General features: G+C 32.1%; 3 protein-coding genes across 3 annotated transcripts; 1 reads left to right on the forward strand and 2 right to left on the reverse strand.

Moving 5' to 3' along the window:
• Positions 1-2,488: 2,488 nt before the first annotated feature.
• On the reverse strand, positions 2,489-6,203 carry LOC148229456 (TLC domain-containing protein 3A). The gene is made up of 6 exons (XM_088197665.1): positions 6,155-6,203; positions 5,828-5,925; positions 5,556-5,717; positions 5,054-5,492; positions 2,780-3,010; positions 2,489-2,710 (listed from the first exon to the last, which is right to left on the reverse strand). Exons 2-6 carry the CDS (start codon positions 5,923-5,925, stop codon positions 2,501-2,503), a joined length of 1,140 nt encoding a protein of 379 aa, XP_088053791.1. The 5' UTR covers positions 6,155-6,203; the 3' UTR covers positions 2,489-2,500.
• Positions 6,204-7,925: 1,722 nt separating this feature from the next.
• On the forward strand, positions 7,926-9,747 carry Not10 (CCR4-NOT transcription complex subunit 10). Its single transcript, XM_088197630.1, has one exon. It carries the CDS (start codon positions 7,956-7,958, stop codon positions 9,666-9,668), a length of 1,713 nt encoding a protein of 570 aa, XP_088053756.1. The 5' UTR covers positions 7,926-7,955; the 3' UTR covers positions 9,669-9,747.
• PPO2 (Prophenoloxidase 2) lies at positions 9,739-15,029 on the reverse strand. The gene is made up of 14 exons (XM_088197612.1): positions 14,918-15,029; positions 14,711-14,847; positions 14,447-14,642; positions 14,282-14,384; positions 13,175-13,295; positions 12,833-13,038; positions 12,639-12,767; positions 12,453-12,576; positions 12,228-12,392; positions 12,022-12,150; positions 11,774-11,955; positions 11,497-11,642; positions 11,200-11,432; positions 9,739-10,068 (listed from the first exon to the last, which is right to left on the reverse strand). The coding sequence occupies exons 2-14, from the start codon at positions 14,816-14,818 to the stop codon at positions 9,850-9,852; spliced, it is 2,061 nt and encodes a 686-aa protein (XP_088053738.1). The 5' UTR covers positions 14,819-14,847; positions 14,918-15,029; the 3' UTR covers positions 9,739-9,849.
• Positions 15,030-16,737: the final 1,708 nt, after the last annotated feature.

Below are 16,737 nucleotides of genomic sequence, written 5' to 3' on the forward strand. Positions count from 1 at the left end.
TGTACAATAATTCAAAGTTGAGTGTTGATTATATTTTATAGAAATTATATTGACATCCATATATTATATACACAATATTAAAAGCAAAGCGTCGTTACCTAGAAATCTATAGCGATTTTAGAATGCAAATTATAATGAAGGTATTAAAATTAAACTATATTAATAACACATAGTATGAAATGCCATCATAAATACACAATAATAACGTTAAAAATAAAATTTGAAAATTCAACAACAAGAGAATAACTCTTTGGATTATAAAAATGGTAATACAATAACTCAATAACGTAACAAAACATCATTGTAACGAATGACACACGACAAAAGTAAACTTTATAATTATACGCAACAAACAGTATTAATAATAAAGAAAAAATAAACAATTGCCCACGTCGGTGTTACAATTAGTTTATCATTGTTATCGACATACAATTCGTTGACTAGTGTCACTAGTTTAATGACTAGTGAAAACTAAAACGCTACTTATCTGAAATAATAAGAATACTTAAACAAAGAAACATCGTAAAATTTGGGGTCCTGGAATTCTTTCTGCCAATAAGCGTATTTTTATCTACTCTTCCGCCTCGTAAAACACTTCGATACACTCTTACATGGTTATAAAACTTTAAAATATAAATTTGCACCACATTTTTTTAAGACTACAAAACGTGCACCGTATGTTAAGTATTAAATATTTTTTTCTAAAAAATATACATATGAATTTTATAAACATATATAAATTCCAATATATACCAATATTAATAATATACGCAAGATTCCGATCCTAGGGGGTTAGATCAAATGACATTCGTATCAGATTCTTGATTAACATATTTCGCCGAATTTTTGTACTATTTAAACCAATTGGAAGCATACAACATATCTACAAATTAAAATATACAAAGATGCACAATAACTATAACTAATCAACATATAAGAAGACTTCAGTATAATATATATATTTATATAGATTATATATAAAGATGAATTTGTGCTTTATTTATGTGTCGTCATCAGTTCAGTATTTGAGCATAGTTATGAAAAAAGTCGACGTTAATGAGAGAAATAATTTTTCAGAAACAATATACAATTATTTTTAACAATAACTTGATATTTATTCAAAATTGTGCGATAATTAAAATGCAACGAGTAGTTTTTTGTCTATAGTCATTTCTAATTTTAATTTCATTATGGATTTTAGAAGTCTATTACAACAGACTTGTGATTGTCAATTATATATATAACATAGTCATGAAATACTATGCTGAATCGTTTCTAATTTTAATTCATTATGGGTTTTTCGAGTCTATTACAATAAAGACTTTTTTGTGATTGTCAATTATATATAACATATAGTCATGAAAAACTTTGCTGTGAGCAAATAATCTATTATATTAATAACAGTAATGTTGTGCGATTGTATATTTAATGATAGTTAAATATAGTCAAAATTCTATTTTAACGTACTTTCCTAATAACTATACTCATAGGCGAATGAAAAGATTTACGTCAGTACAAATAATCAGTTTCAAAAACACCATCGCAATATAAAGATTTGTTTATAAACAATTACAACTATAATAGTTATATAATTTTACAATTCAAGTCTTTAGTGACCGATTACTACATACATACATCTATGTAAATATACGTATGTATATGTATAGTGGAAGCCATCACATTTATTCAGAATAACATCAAAAATAAGTCATCAATATTCGTACACTTACGTGCGTATCTAAATTGTTTAAAAGTGATAAATATTTATGCACACGTAGAAACGCTAAACCATATGCATTTTACATTACATCCATTTATAAATCTATACATGTATACATAAATTTTTAAAAACATTCAATGTATATATATCAAAATTAACCTCTACATTTAAAAACGGTCCTTTACTTATCAATCATATTTGCTTAATTTTGAAGCATTTTTTTTTTTATTAAATCAGTCGTTTTAGTCTGAATGATACATTTACGTCAAGGCAAACTTTTAGGCTGCACAGATTTTGTTTAACGGCCAAGTGGAGCGATCGACCTGTTGACATCTTTGAGAAAAAGTTTGAGAATCCGTATTGTTCAAATTGAACTATCACGCGCCAAAGCCAAAGTGCGTAAGATTGTCGTTACGTTGTTGACTGGTTATACACTTTCATAAATTGATAAAAAGTTCTAAACATCAATAAAAAAATGCACATGGTAAAACTATCCATAATCTCCATACGTTGAAAAACATTAAAAATGGAAGCTTTGTTACAACAACAAAAACAATAATCTTCCACGAAACTACACTATCATCCTGTAAATAGAACATAATTTGGCTCAATTAGGAAAGTTATTATTATTTAGTACCAGATTTGCCGCTCTCAACATATTCAACGCCGTTTCACTCTATAAAAAAATATTTATAATATATTACATAAACGATTTTGAAATTTTAAAATAACGTATTCTCATTACCTCAATTTCTTCTTCTTCAAATGTTTCTTTCTTAATCAACTGAAGTGGCGCGACCCGTTTAATTCGCTCTGAACTCCGTCCGATCTCAATTCAGTATAACGTACGTCTGATACCGATTTTGGTTTAGTAGAAGTCGTGCAAAACACTTTAGTGGCTCCAACCATCATCAAATAGAACCAGTAGATTTGAGGGAACAGTAAGATCAGTATAGATATTTTGCAGCCAGTAGGAAGACCATTGATTGCCTGAAATATATTAAAATAGTCACAACAATGCAATAAATATTCAAATGTATTTTTTATTATATATTTTACCGTCCAATAAGGCAAACCCAGCGTTTGGCTATATATCAAGCATAAATACGGCATTAACAGTATACGACAGACGAAGAAAGTCACCAGCATTAAAACTCCGTTGACGACATAAATCTGAGTCGATTTCATTTTCATTCGACTCAGAATTGAACGTAACGATACAAACGGCGTCGAGAGTTCCATGAGATAAACAAATCCAAAAACACAGTCGCCCAAACCTCCACGAAGATACTAAAAATAAAAAAATAGAATATATTAGTTTGTTTAATTTAAATAAATAAATGGACTATTATATTTGTAAGGTTTTATTTCTTTAAAAAGTATGTTTTGTATTAATTGTACAGAATTGTAAAAGTTGCAATAATATATACATCAAGAAGATAATATTTATCAAGTCAGTAAGCTAATTAAACGGTCAGAACTTTTAATACATTATCAGCAACGAGAATTAAAGTCAGTAAATAAGGGTATCAGTTTTTATAAGTCAAGGTCAAATTAAATTAATTTTTCTGATTTAACCAACAACATATATTTTTATTATTATAGTATTAGATCAATTATACAATATGGACTGACTAATTGTTATTAAAAGGTCTGTTTTATAAAATATATGTAGTTTTTAAATTAATTTGCTTCTCGATAATAATTGAATATATGATATATTATTTTTAAGCAAAATTCATATTGTAACAGGTGTGTTTTCGTCCGAGAGCGCCGATTACCAAATTCCTAATCCTTTCTCGCTCTAGCGCTGACTCATCTCCACCGGGCTTAAACATCCAATACTACGTCACTACTTGTCAAGCAATCCCCTCCCTTCTGGGGTAAGGTATATAAGGGCTTGCATGGCCCTATATAATGGGAATGACCAGCTCCTTTATAAAACAGACTTGTCTAGAAGTCTTGAAATGGAATGGGGTTACCATCCCTTGGCTTTCTTCGCATCGACTTACAATAAGTTAGAATCGAAAGCATTTCAGTTTTTTCCAGGGACCTCAAAAGTTGGTTCAAAAAAGTTTTATACAACATTCGTGCATGGCGCTGTTTTTAATGACTTAAGAATTCAGTTTTTATATATAAAATTATCCTGATATTTCATAAAAAAGAATGAACATGTCAATTTATATCTAAAGATTTTTCAATTAATAAAAATAAAAAAGTTCAGATACTGAAGTTGGATCATCCTTTATATAATATATGCAATGTAAATATAAACTAGTTATTATTTTCACTAAGACAGGTTAACAGACACAATCGAAACTTTACTGACTCTTTTCTTAAAAGGTTAATATCGGTCAATAATTGTTAACCAACTATATATTAATAATATTACCAACCGTTTCATTTGAGCTACTAAAAAATTGGTCTATAAAAAAAGGTTTCTAATACTTGAGATAAGCAAATATTTTATTGAAGTTAATCAATGGAAGACCTAATGTCTACAATATCTTGCATTTTAATGGCATAAGAAGTTTGTTTTTTATTACAAAAATAATTCTCTACTACCTTGTATTGTTTGAACTGAAATGTATAATTATTAATTGACCACGAAAACATACCGATTTATGTATCATGTAAATATAAATAATATATTGTATTTGATATAATTTTTATATTAATTTTAAATTAATTTAAAACGTTGATGTTTATTTTATATACAACAAATTACATAGTAAGTTTTTTTTACATAAGCAGTTAATAATTAAAAATGATCAGTAACTTGGTCAAAAACCGTTAGTAAAGCTCCGAGTATGACTATAAACTAATCATAGCGACGACACTAAAAACAATTTATTATTTCATTACATATGTGTATATATTTGAAGGAGTATATGTGATGTTTTTATATTTAATTTATACAGAGCCATTACAAAATTATTTTAGTCGCTATGGGGTACATTACCAAGTTAAATGATTTCATAAATATTTAATGAGCCTATAAAGTATACACAAGCGAGTATAATTACATTAAGCCGTAAAATAATAGATGATAAAAAGTTTGTTTATGAATAAAAAGACAGCAATTAAGTTAATCTTATCAGTCGTATGACACCTAAATTTATTAACTGAAATGTGTATATTTACATATTTTTAAAAACGGATTACTAATGATATAAAAGTAATATAAAACAAGTCCAATTTCTATCGAAGATATTTGGAAAACTCGTTTTTTTACTGTCCTCAATAAAAAACTTGTTCCAAAATATGCGTAATCAAATTTAGGCCAATCGACTAATAAGTATTATACAAAAATATACATAAATTCAAACTTACCACAATCACTAGGAAACCGAATCCTCCGATGAACAGGTGATGTATGACGATTATCGGTTGATCTTTACAATACGATAAAAACGACAGACATCCGCTCATCTTTTGATGATCTTTGAATAGCGCATCCACATCCTTTTCGTTGATAAATTCCGGCGAACTACTGACATACTTTTTACTTTCGATCGTATCGCTGTTCTTCCGACTCTGATTTTGGATATTTTTGATCATGACATTCTTGGAAGACTTATCAGAGCTGGGAGCCATGTTGATATGGACTTTGTACATTGACCAAATATCGTAGAAAAAGTATGCAGCGCCGAACCAAGCGTACGCTTCGGACATGAAATGCGACGAATGTAAGAAATCTCTGGTGCAAGACCATAAGCACACTACGGACCCAGCCGCGCAAGATAAAGCCGCTTGAACGGCAGAAACGATCCTAAAAGTAATCATGCGTTAAGTATGTACATATAATACAGTCAATATGCAATATAATACTCACTTGTTACTGATATCTAACACATCGGACATGGTCAATTGGTATTTTTTTCGCATTTTCAAGCCCGAGTTGGTTTTGAGCGCTACATGATTGAAGAGATCGAAGAGCGACAGGAAAAATATGAATCCTAAGAGGGATAAAGATACACCTCTCGGCACCGATATTCTAAATCATAAAATTATTTCCAATAAGGTATCAATTGCATAACATTAATAGTGCCGTTTCAATATGAATTCGACGTTTATAATATGTAAGTAAGTACGAGTCATAGTCACCTATCTTCTGGCTCCAAAACTAGAACAGATCCTGTTGCTATCGTGAAAGATCCGATTGCAGACAGCGCAAGTAATAAAAATATAAATCTCTGCTTCATCTAAACGGGTAACAAAAAATAAACAATTTTTAGAAATCAAAATATAGTTGGCATAAAGGTGTTATTTTAAAATAAAAATTTTATATTAAAATTGCGAATAAAAAGAGAAATAAAACGAATTATTAAAATTTGTTATGCGTATTATTTGGAGAAGCGTTAAACGCTGGTATTGGTGTGTTTTTATAATATAAAAACGACATTAGGCCAAATATAAAGCTGACGACGTTACCTTGGCGCCGGGAGCCACCGCCTGTCAGACGAACGTTGTTGCCATAACTAAAAAATGTTGAATTAACGCATGAAAAATTAGAAAGCCGAACATTATGTAAAAATGCATTAATTTGTGCAACGCTAGTGTGCACAAATGCATTTTTATACAATGATTTCATTTTCGTTGAATAATGAGGCTTAATGGTAAAATTGTAGGAGGTAACTAGGGATCATATCAGCGGCAGAGTGCACCTTCTGACCAATTTGTGTGATTCTTAGGGCCTACCCGAGGGGTGGGCTAAACGGATGGTCGCCCGGAAAGTAAAAAACACCAAATAGAGGCGCTATTTACTCCGAATGAGAGCGCCTTTTGATTATATTTAACACGGTATATATAAATATATCTTCGATTCCTGTAAAAAAACGGACATGCTTTTTGAACAAAATTTTTTAAATGACCTTTTTCAGCTTTCGCAACAATCTGTCCTCCATTTACCTTCTTGAAGAATATTAGATTTCAAACAAATAAAAATCGTGATGACCATTTTACTTTTAGCTATCGCAGTAAATAAATTTCAAATGAACTTCGTTCTTTTAGAGACCAAGGCTCTTAACATTCTCGGATCGGCGCTATTGATATAAAAAAATAAAGCGGCCTCTAATCTTATAAAAATTAATTCTATATATCTATAGTATCTATCCTGATTTCTTTGTTTCGAAATAACGTCGTGGAGATATTTTATCAATGCGGGGCGCTAAAAATTAGGTCCATCAGTTTTTAAGTAAATAAATTTCAAAAGCCAAACTATCCAATTAAAAAGGTAATCGTAAACAGTGATCAAACTGTTCATCTGATTTGATTATATTTATATCAACTGCTTACAACCAAAACAAGGCAAATTTTAATCTCATTATTTAATATTTAAATAATTAAATTTTGAGCTAAAGTCTACTAAAAATGATAAATTTAGTAACCATTCTTTGTTCGATAACTGTGTATTATGAGGGATCGACTTTTGCTAAGCTAATGCATATCAGTGTACATCAAAAGATCCATATTATTTTATAATCTAAGCAGACGTCTATTATATGTCACTGGCTCGTATATATTTGACTATTTTAAATATAGTTTTGTGGGGGCCTATTTATTTATTTATTATGGGCAAAACTAGATGACACTCTGGTAATATTGATGCGACGGCGGCGGAGGGCAGCACATTCTTTGGCAAACTGCGACGAGAATCGGATGATCGGCGGGGCCTCATCTGTCGATCTCATTTGTCGTCATATACATAGATAAAATAACATGTAACTAATTAGTAAGCATTCAATAAAATATTACTAGAGCGGCTCAATCTGTGTGTAATTGCAACAATAAGCACCTGGGTCCGATTTTTTTCTCAGCGGCCCTATGCATGGGCGACATGAATGCTTTTACAAAATAAGACCATTCAACTATCGATAATATCATACATTAATTTCCTCGGAGTTTGCTGACTCAAATGATAGTTTATCATTATTGTACATTAACAAGATTTTCAATAAAATAAAAAAGATAGCAAATTTTTTGCAATTTTACTTTTGATTGGGTATAATGTATTTTATGATATTGACTTTATTTTTATAAATTAAAACTCTTTGTTCGGAGAAAGGGAGTTATTTTACTGGTATACCATAAGCAGGCAGTCGCCTGTGCGTTTAAAAAACTTAGTTACTCTCGATATACTATTTATAATAAATATTTGAAATGGGGGTAATATGGAACATACGTCAGTGCTACCAATAGCAGCAGAGTGTTGTGTGAAGTATAGCGATTTGACATGTCTTCCGCCGCGATGGCAAACGCTACCGTTCCTGAGCCAGATCCCGCCGAACCGGCAGTCAGAGCCGTGCGGGATTTCAAGGACGGCAGATTCGACGACTGCTTGGCTCGTCTCAACAATCTGGCCGGCCACACGAAGAACCGACGAGTCCTGTTCAATAAAGCGCTCGTGGAATATCATCAAAGCGGGTGCAAAAACACAACAGCGTTCAAAAAGGAGCTCGTACAGATCTTGGGAAGTCCTTGGCCTAACGTCGAACCCGATGAGATTTCCTCCCCGACGGACGCTGCCATATATTACTCGTGCGCGGTTATGTTGTATCAACATAACTATTTTGCACAAAGTCGCAAGATACTAGAGAAATTGATATCTTTCAAAGAAAGAATCGGAGATCATCATCTCGCAAGCAGTATCGTTCTGTTGTTGATGGAAGTATGTTTATGCTGCCGGCTGCCAAACCGAACCATTCAAATCGCCGATCAGAACGCGACGTTCTTTCAAAAGCCAAATTGTAAAGAGTTTGCGAATCGAACTAGACTCCGGGCTTGTCTGATGAACCAAGTCAAGATGAGGCCGCCTGCGACCGTACAATCCATCGACGGTCTTATTTTAAAAGCGCACCAACACTTCGTTAACGGCGAAATAAACGATGCGATGCTTACTCTTCGACAATACGATCAATTCGTCGAAGCGAATCATAAAGATCTATGGCCAACTTTGAACAACAACTTCAGCGTTTTATATTCGGCAATACAAAAACATAATTTATCAGTCGTTTATATGCAACGAACGATTCAAGAGTATACGCAGCTACTTAAACAATCTATCAGTGACGGATTTTTGAACGGAGCTAAAGATCGACCCGTCTACGTATTCAACTTAGGAATATCATTATTGAACGCTAATAGACCGGAAGATGCGTTCGAATGTTTCGTAGAGGCGGTGAGACACTTTCAGAACAATCCGAGAATTTGGTATCATTTGGCCGATTGTTGTATCAAACATTACAATAAATCCGTTTCGCAAGATAACGTATTCAGAAAAGTGGGTTCAGGACCGCACACAAAGCTAATCCCGGGTCATATAAACAAGGATAGATATTCAATATTGAGCGAATCGTACGCCATTCCTTCTTTAACGCTCGAGTTCTCCGGACTATGTCTCAAAAACGCTCTACACTTATTACCGGATAAGGATAAAGAAACCGACGAATTAGTATATTTAGTCATTCCTAGTAATCCGATCAATTTTAAGCAATATAACGATCTAAAAAGTAAGGTCTTATTACTATATGCGTTCGTATCGCTAAAATTGAACGATCCATCGACAGCGTTAGAAATGGCTTTGAAATTATTAACGTGTTCCACTTCGCCCGTGCAATGCTTATTAGCTCATTTATATTCGGCCGAAGCTTTAGTAGCTCTAGATAAACCGATCGAAGCATTGGATCAGTTGAATCCAAACGTAATTCACAACTATACAAGTAAACTAAATCCTGCTACGAAAGACGCCATCGGATTCGCAATATGGTTGAACACGGCCGTGTGCCACACTCTGGTCGGGGATTTGCCCTTCGCTCGGAACCACTTGCATCCGATCAACTCACCGAGAGCGCTATCTCTGCAGCTCTATTTGGAGATGTGCGCCGGAAACTTAGAGAACTGCAGATTACTGCTTCGTAAATTCACATTAGTCAATACGCCTTTATAAAAAAAATGTTATAAATCAATTTATATTAAAGTACAAAATTTATTAATCTGTTTAAATAATAAAACATGTATCATATCAACTGGCTTTATTATTTCATATTATATATAATATAAGATTTAACCTAATATATTGTTAATAAGTAATGAATGATTTAATTATAAGTAGACTAGCGTTAGGTATTTTATTGACTGGCCGCTCTGAGTACGGTTCTATCTGTGAACCTGATTGTCACATCTTGGACTCTCATGTTGGGTGTGAGGAAATCGGCGAGGGTGTCGGCTCCATCTCTCGGCATTCTGTCGAACGGATATCCCATCGATCTCCTGTCTGGATAGAGTCGGTCCCTCACTCCGCAATAGCTTCCAGCATCGTTACACGTACCGACCAAATCTTGCACAACCTAAAAATAACGGAAAACAAGTGTTGATTTTGCATATAAAACATTGCCTTGTATAGCAGAAAAATAGACAAATACAATTTAAACTGAAGAATGACACATAGATCCATTGTGTGTCAATCTAAAATTATAATTTTCAAATTACTCAGAATATCTGGCTCTCGGAATCAAAAGGCAATATTTTTATATTTATAAGGACACGATAACTGTCACCATGAAACATTTTTTCTCATACATACATATAGGTGTATATTGATTATCAATGATCAGAATTTAACCCATTAAATGACTTTTAATTTTTTCCACAAAAATATAAATTCAAGAGGGGTGGAGCAAATTCCTCTATCTGTCCTCTTCCCCAAATGACGTCTGCTTAGAATCCACATCAAAAGCAATAAAATCGTGCCGTCGCTCGGTTATGCAGCGTTCATATTAAGACTTTTATAACAATACTACGACTTATAGTAAGTAAGAATCGAATGAAGCATATCTAAACCAAATTTTGACCAATAGGAGAGCGCAAAAAACAATTATCCCTTTTCAGTCAAAAATCCATGTCAAAACCAATAAAATTGTGCCGTTGCAGTGGAAATGTTTGGTTATCTTGGACCAAAATTCGGTTTTAATATACTTTGCCCAATACTCTCATATAGAAGTCAATTATATTTTCTCTAATAGAAATATATATATACGTAAATGTATTTGGACTTTACTAATGAAAATGTAACTTCACCGAAAAATATACATTCATTGTAACATTTATACATTGCATGTAAATAAATAATGATAAGTATGTAAATGTATATATTACTTGTGAGTAATTGTGCTTAAGCTAATTGTGTTGTTTTAAAAAGTGTGTGTTAAAACAACTACAAAATTATTCTTAACTATTGCATATATTTAAGATGACCAGATTTTGAAAATATCAAAGGAAAACTTTAAAAATAAAAAAGGCATATCTGAAATTTTTGTTTGAAGAAAATCCTCCTCAAAAAGGACGTCAGGTCACCTTACATGCGACTGTAGCTGTAAGGGAATTTATTATTTGCACATGTACGTCACAACAGATATTATAATTAACTGCATTATATTAATTAACACGTTTAAATTTAATGCCAGATCAAAATAACTTACATTATCATCATTATAGTTGGAAACCATCACAAACAAATCTGCCGGCATTCCTTGAGGCGTTCCTTTAGGTATCAACATGTGATTAGGCCATCCGCAACCGCAGAAGTTGTATTCAGCTTCAGCTGCGGTGCCCTCGCCTGGTCGCTGAGTTTGATTCCTGAACGTTCTCTCGAACGGAATAGTGACTGTTGATTCGGTCGATCTTCTTTGAATGTTATTCGATCCGTTGTTCACTAAAACGTTTTATTAATTATACTTTTGGTCTTTACATTTGAAGTGAGTAAAATTTATACTCACAAGTAACCATGAATTTGTCGAGCTCAATCATGAGGTTCTTTTGTTCGCGCAATTGCATTGGCAGACCCCTTTCGTCAGCCTTTGGTGCCATGAAGATGCGCACTGTGCCGAATACTTGGTTTCCAGTGGCGTTATTCACGGTGATGCTATAAAAATACAGTAATTTTAAGTAAGCTGCTTAAAAATATATGTAGTTATGTATATTCGACCATCGTGACGCATTGGGTAACATGTTAGGTCACGATGGTCTTAATTTAATTTAAATAAATAAATGTACTTGTAAGTAAATGGCATGTGTTGCAAATGTGTGAAACGAGCAAACACTGATCCTCGCGGAGCAAAGTCCATTCCTCTGGAGAAATCGACGTCACTCTGTTGCCAGAACGTGCTGAATTGATTGGCAGTTCCGCCTTGAGTATCGACTCTTACCCCGGTGACAGTAATGCCAGGATAATTCAACTAATATAAAAGTTAAAGTGTAAGTAAAACAAATAAAGCATACACTATTCAAATTAATAAGAATACCCTAGCTGTAGTGTATCTTGGAAGTGCTCCTTTGTAGAGCTGGAACATATCGTCGATGTTCGCATGCCAACGATAGAATATAGGATCTCTCATGGCCGTCGCCGAATCTCCCATGATGCTGAATGTCTCCTATTTTTTTATAATAAATAAGATATTAGATTAAGATATATTTAAAATAGAATATCATAATAGCAGTATAGATTTACCAAATGTCTATGGTCAGGATCGTGAGATAGAGCAATTAGGACATGTCCCATATTATGAAAATCTCCATAGTATGAGGCGTTGGGCGTGAGCATCGAGGCTTCCATTATGTTTCCTAAGATGTCGATTCCACCCTCTTCGGTCAAAGGTATGCGACGGTTGTTGCTCTAAAAAAGCATTCATCAATGAGTTTCTTTCATATGCATTGTTATTGATGTTAAGCTTACGTCGATGACAAATCCTTGCTCGATTGCTGCCCTGAAGCGATCTCTCCATTGTTCCAAATCTGAGATATCGACTCTGATTTGATCCACTGACCTGTTCACGTCTGATAGACGAGTATTAGCAAACCTAAATAAAATATCCATTTTTAAAAATTACTCAATAATGATTTTATGTTTTAAAATACTAACCTAGGTGGCCAGGCTCTGCTGGCAACAAGAGAATCCATCTTTGGGAAGTATGCCTCCGGAATTGCAGCTCGTAAATCATTAAAACGGATGACTCTCCTCAAGTTGTTACTCAATCGTTCAAAGTTGTACCTGAAAATTCAATAATGTTATAATACCATAACATCAATATATATTTAATATTATAGGAATAGTACCTAGCAACAACTTGCTGATGCATATAATAGAACAACTCTCCACGTCTATCCTTGGCTACGATAGCACGGTTCGCAGAAGTGAACGGATACACCAAATGCCAATGCCAGTGATGTAGATTGATTCCCATATCTTCACGGAAATATGCAACTCTATGTTCTTCATCTAAATCGGATGCGGTGTAATCTCTCGGAATGATGATTGGGGTCTATAATTTGTTGTATACAATAAATATTATCGTTATATTTTCGTTCAATGCGTTCAACGGAAATGGATAACCACACACATAAAAACACAGGAACTTTGATAGGATGGTTGAGCGATAAGATTAAAATAATACTTGCCCTGGAACCGTCAGGTACCACAGTGGCTTCCTCTCGGACTCGGTTAAAAATAGCTCCATCCACATACTTGTCGGGAAAGGTTTCCAAAAAGTTGGGTAGAGGCAAATCTTTAGTGTCTTCCCTGAATAAATTAAACAAAACGAAACGTCTGAACCTTTTATATATAATTTGAACGACTAGTTCAACTACTGACAATTTTTTTATAATTATTTCCTGTTAGATAGTTATGTTTTTATTACATTTTTCTGCCAAATATGTACATAAAAACACTCGATAAAAACGTAAAATTATATGTTGAATCATTAGATTTTTTCTTACCAGTTTTGTTTTTAGATATAGTCAATCTCATTTTTATCTTTTAGTAAAACAATGTTTTTTTTTTGAAAAAATAATAAAATAATTTTTAATTAGATTTAATGATTGATTTATAGTATATATTAAATTAATTTGAAGCTAAATTTTGATAAGATCTATTTTTAAAATATAAGTATTTTGTATTTATTATCTATTTTGACATTTGATATCATTATTTATGGTTACATGGTATGGTATTCATAAAAAATAGGAAATCAAGAAAAAAGTAATAACATTTTTTATGAAATTATCTTATAATTATAAAAAATCACTACAATAACAAAAATTATCCTTTTGTCAGAAAATGTATTGTTGATAGTGACTTTCATACTAAAAATATATATTTCTTCACATACTTAAAATATTTATAATAAAAATTTAGAGCCCGAAGTATAGAATATAAGTTTAAAATTAAAATTTTAATTTTATAGTTTTTAAAATGTACCTTATAATTAATTTACAAAATTAGTATTTTTCATATAAATTATTATAACTCGTTTTTTATTTATTTTTTTAATTATTTTTACATTTATCATTAAAGTTTAAATAATAAATCATAAGAAATTAATTAAAGATATATTTTGAGTATTTTGCCAAAGTTAGTGTCTTTAAAAAGCTGAAATCAGTCTGAATATTTACAATAAAAGTTCTGCAAAAATAAATAAATAGTGACATTTACATCAATATTGTGTAATTAAAAAATATATATCTAGCCACGTATTTATCATGATAATAATACAAAATGTAACATACCTGTGTAAAAGTGCAACAGATAGAGCATAGTTGAACATGTAAGGGTTGATACGATCACGGCAATATACGGCGACAGATTTTAAGTCTTCAACGTTGCGCATGCCTTAAAATATACATATGGTAATAAAAGATCAATAATCATTTTGCAAATATATTTTCTCATACCCATGAAAACATCAATGAGCCTTCCAGCCATTTTCCTATGCTTGGGGATGAACAGAGAGAAGATGTCCCTTCTTGGGAGTTGCAAAGGAAGTTCCAGATTTGGGATAGAAATGTTACGAACGGGAATCTTCTTGCCAGTATCTTCTCCAAATCGGTTGGCCAAGTTTTGTTGACCAACCTTCTTATATCTATCAGTCTGTAATTGCATTTAGTTAAAAAATGTATTTATGAGTAATTCATTATTAATATGTGATTACGATTTACCAAAAACTTGTCAGGAACTTCAAAAACAGTTCCATCGTTGCCCTTTGGAACGAAGACAGGTTCGCTAGGGCGGTCAAAGAGGAGTAACAAATCGTTTTTGGAAGACATGTTTTTACAATTTTTGATTTATTACAATTCTACAAATAAAGAATAAAATAAACATTAAATTAAGATTATTTGTATTAAAATATTATAATTTTAACTCACTAGTAAATGATCACGTAACGCCGAGCTATGTGACACTGATAAATTTGGTGAATATCCACCGTTATAAATCTGATCTTACAAAGTAGTGCTGTGTGCATTTTGTGGTACTTTATTTTTTTCTATTGACCACAAGGTGTAATTAATTAAAAACAACTGATTAAATTATCGTGGTTGGTTATATTACTTTGATAATGTACGTGCATAATGGTTAATTAGTATTATTCTTTACAAAATATACGTACGTGACATAGAATTAAATAACATGTTCATTTTTAGGGTATATATATATACATTTATGATTATTTATAAGACTACCACCGTTAAAAAGGCAATGTTGAAAGGTATTTCAAATGCAAAAACGTCCCAATAAAGATTATATTAAATCAAAATGAAATAAACAGCTGTTTGAAAACTTGCTCGTTATATATGTATAATATATGTTGTCTTTACAAATCTGTTGTGGTTTAGTCAAAATAATCAAAATTGAAAAATACACTTCCAAGTTATCATTTTTTTATTGTAGTCATACTTGAAAAATATACTAGGTTAACTAGCAGATGAATAAACATCTATCTGATAAATTTGAAGTTTGGAATAAATTCTTGATATCAAAAACCAAAACTAAAAATGAAAACATCAAAAGAGCACTAAAAATAAAAGGCCATCTCGGAAATTTTGGTTCGAGAAAGACGTGTTTTAGGACAATCCTCCACAAAAGAGGACATCTGGTGACATTATCATAATCAGTGGTGTAATGGGGCCGGAACGTCGTACCGGTACATTCTTCGAAGACCAGAAAGTGTTCCGTTAAGATTCGTTTGAAGATCTGATAAATATTCTTTGAGCCTAAATGGTTAGTCACTGACAGCATGCTTTTAAACACCATAGTGTACAACTCAAATACAACGCAACCAACTAATTAGCCTGGTTATTTTACCATCTCCAGGTTCATATAAACCAAAATCTCATTGATCAGTCGAAAGGGGATAGCATTTCGGTACTTATTTTTTTAGAACTACACCACTAATCATAATTCATCTCACAAGGAGCAATATATTAAAGCAAGATCCAGAACTGGTTGAAAATATGGAGAATTAGAGCTAATCCAAATCAGTTTCAATAACATTCAATATTAGGAGGAAAACTGTTTATCGTACAGTTCAACATATATTCCAATAGAAAATACAGCCAATAACTGGGTGAAAATCTTCTTAAAATGTGTTTTATTTTTTTACGGTACAAAACTATTTTAAAGGCTAAGTGGAATTCAAAACGGGTATAGCCGAAAGATCCGAAATACAAATAATCCGAAGATTCCAATCAAGACGTTGAGATTTTTTATTTATATTATATAAACATTTATTACAAAGTTAAGAATCCTTAGAAATACATACTTTAAAATGAAATACAATTTACTAGATTATAACCATTTTATAGTTTACAAAAAGAAATTGAAAAATACAAAATGATTTTACAGGTAATCATTTTAAGATATGTCTACTTACATAACTAGAAAACTGGAACTACAGAAAATTTAATTTACACCTCTAAAGCAAGATACGTTTAAGCATTTTATGTCTATACTTGAATTTAAGTTTATTCTTGTTGCAGTCGCCGATTTTGGAGATTGGTGAGTCAATATGATCACATGTAGGGATTCCAATCCCGGGATCCCGGATCCCGGCATCCCAAACGATTTTCAATACCTGATGAGTCCCGGGATTATAAAACATAATCCCGAATTTTTTGGATTGATTGATTTATCAAGCACAATCGAATTATTATTGACAAAATCGTTATATTTCGTATACAAACTTGCG

Source organism: Plectrocnemia conspersa, unplaced genomic scaffold, assembly GCF_051122295.1.
Source record: "Plectrocnemia conspersa isolate PC_06_02 unplaced genomic scaffold, ASM5112229v1 ptg000011l, whole genome shotgun sequence".
Classification (NCBI taxonomy): Eukaryota; Metazoa; Arthropoda; class Insecta; order Trichoptera; family Polycentropodidae; genus Plectrocnemia; species Plectrocnemia conspersa.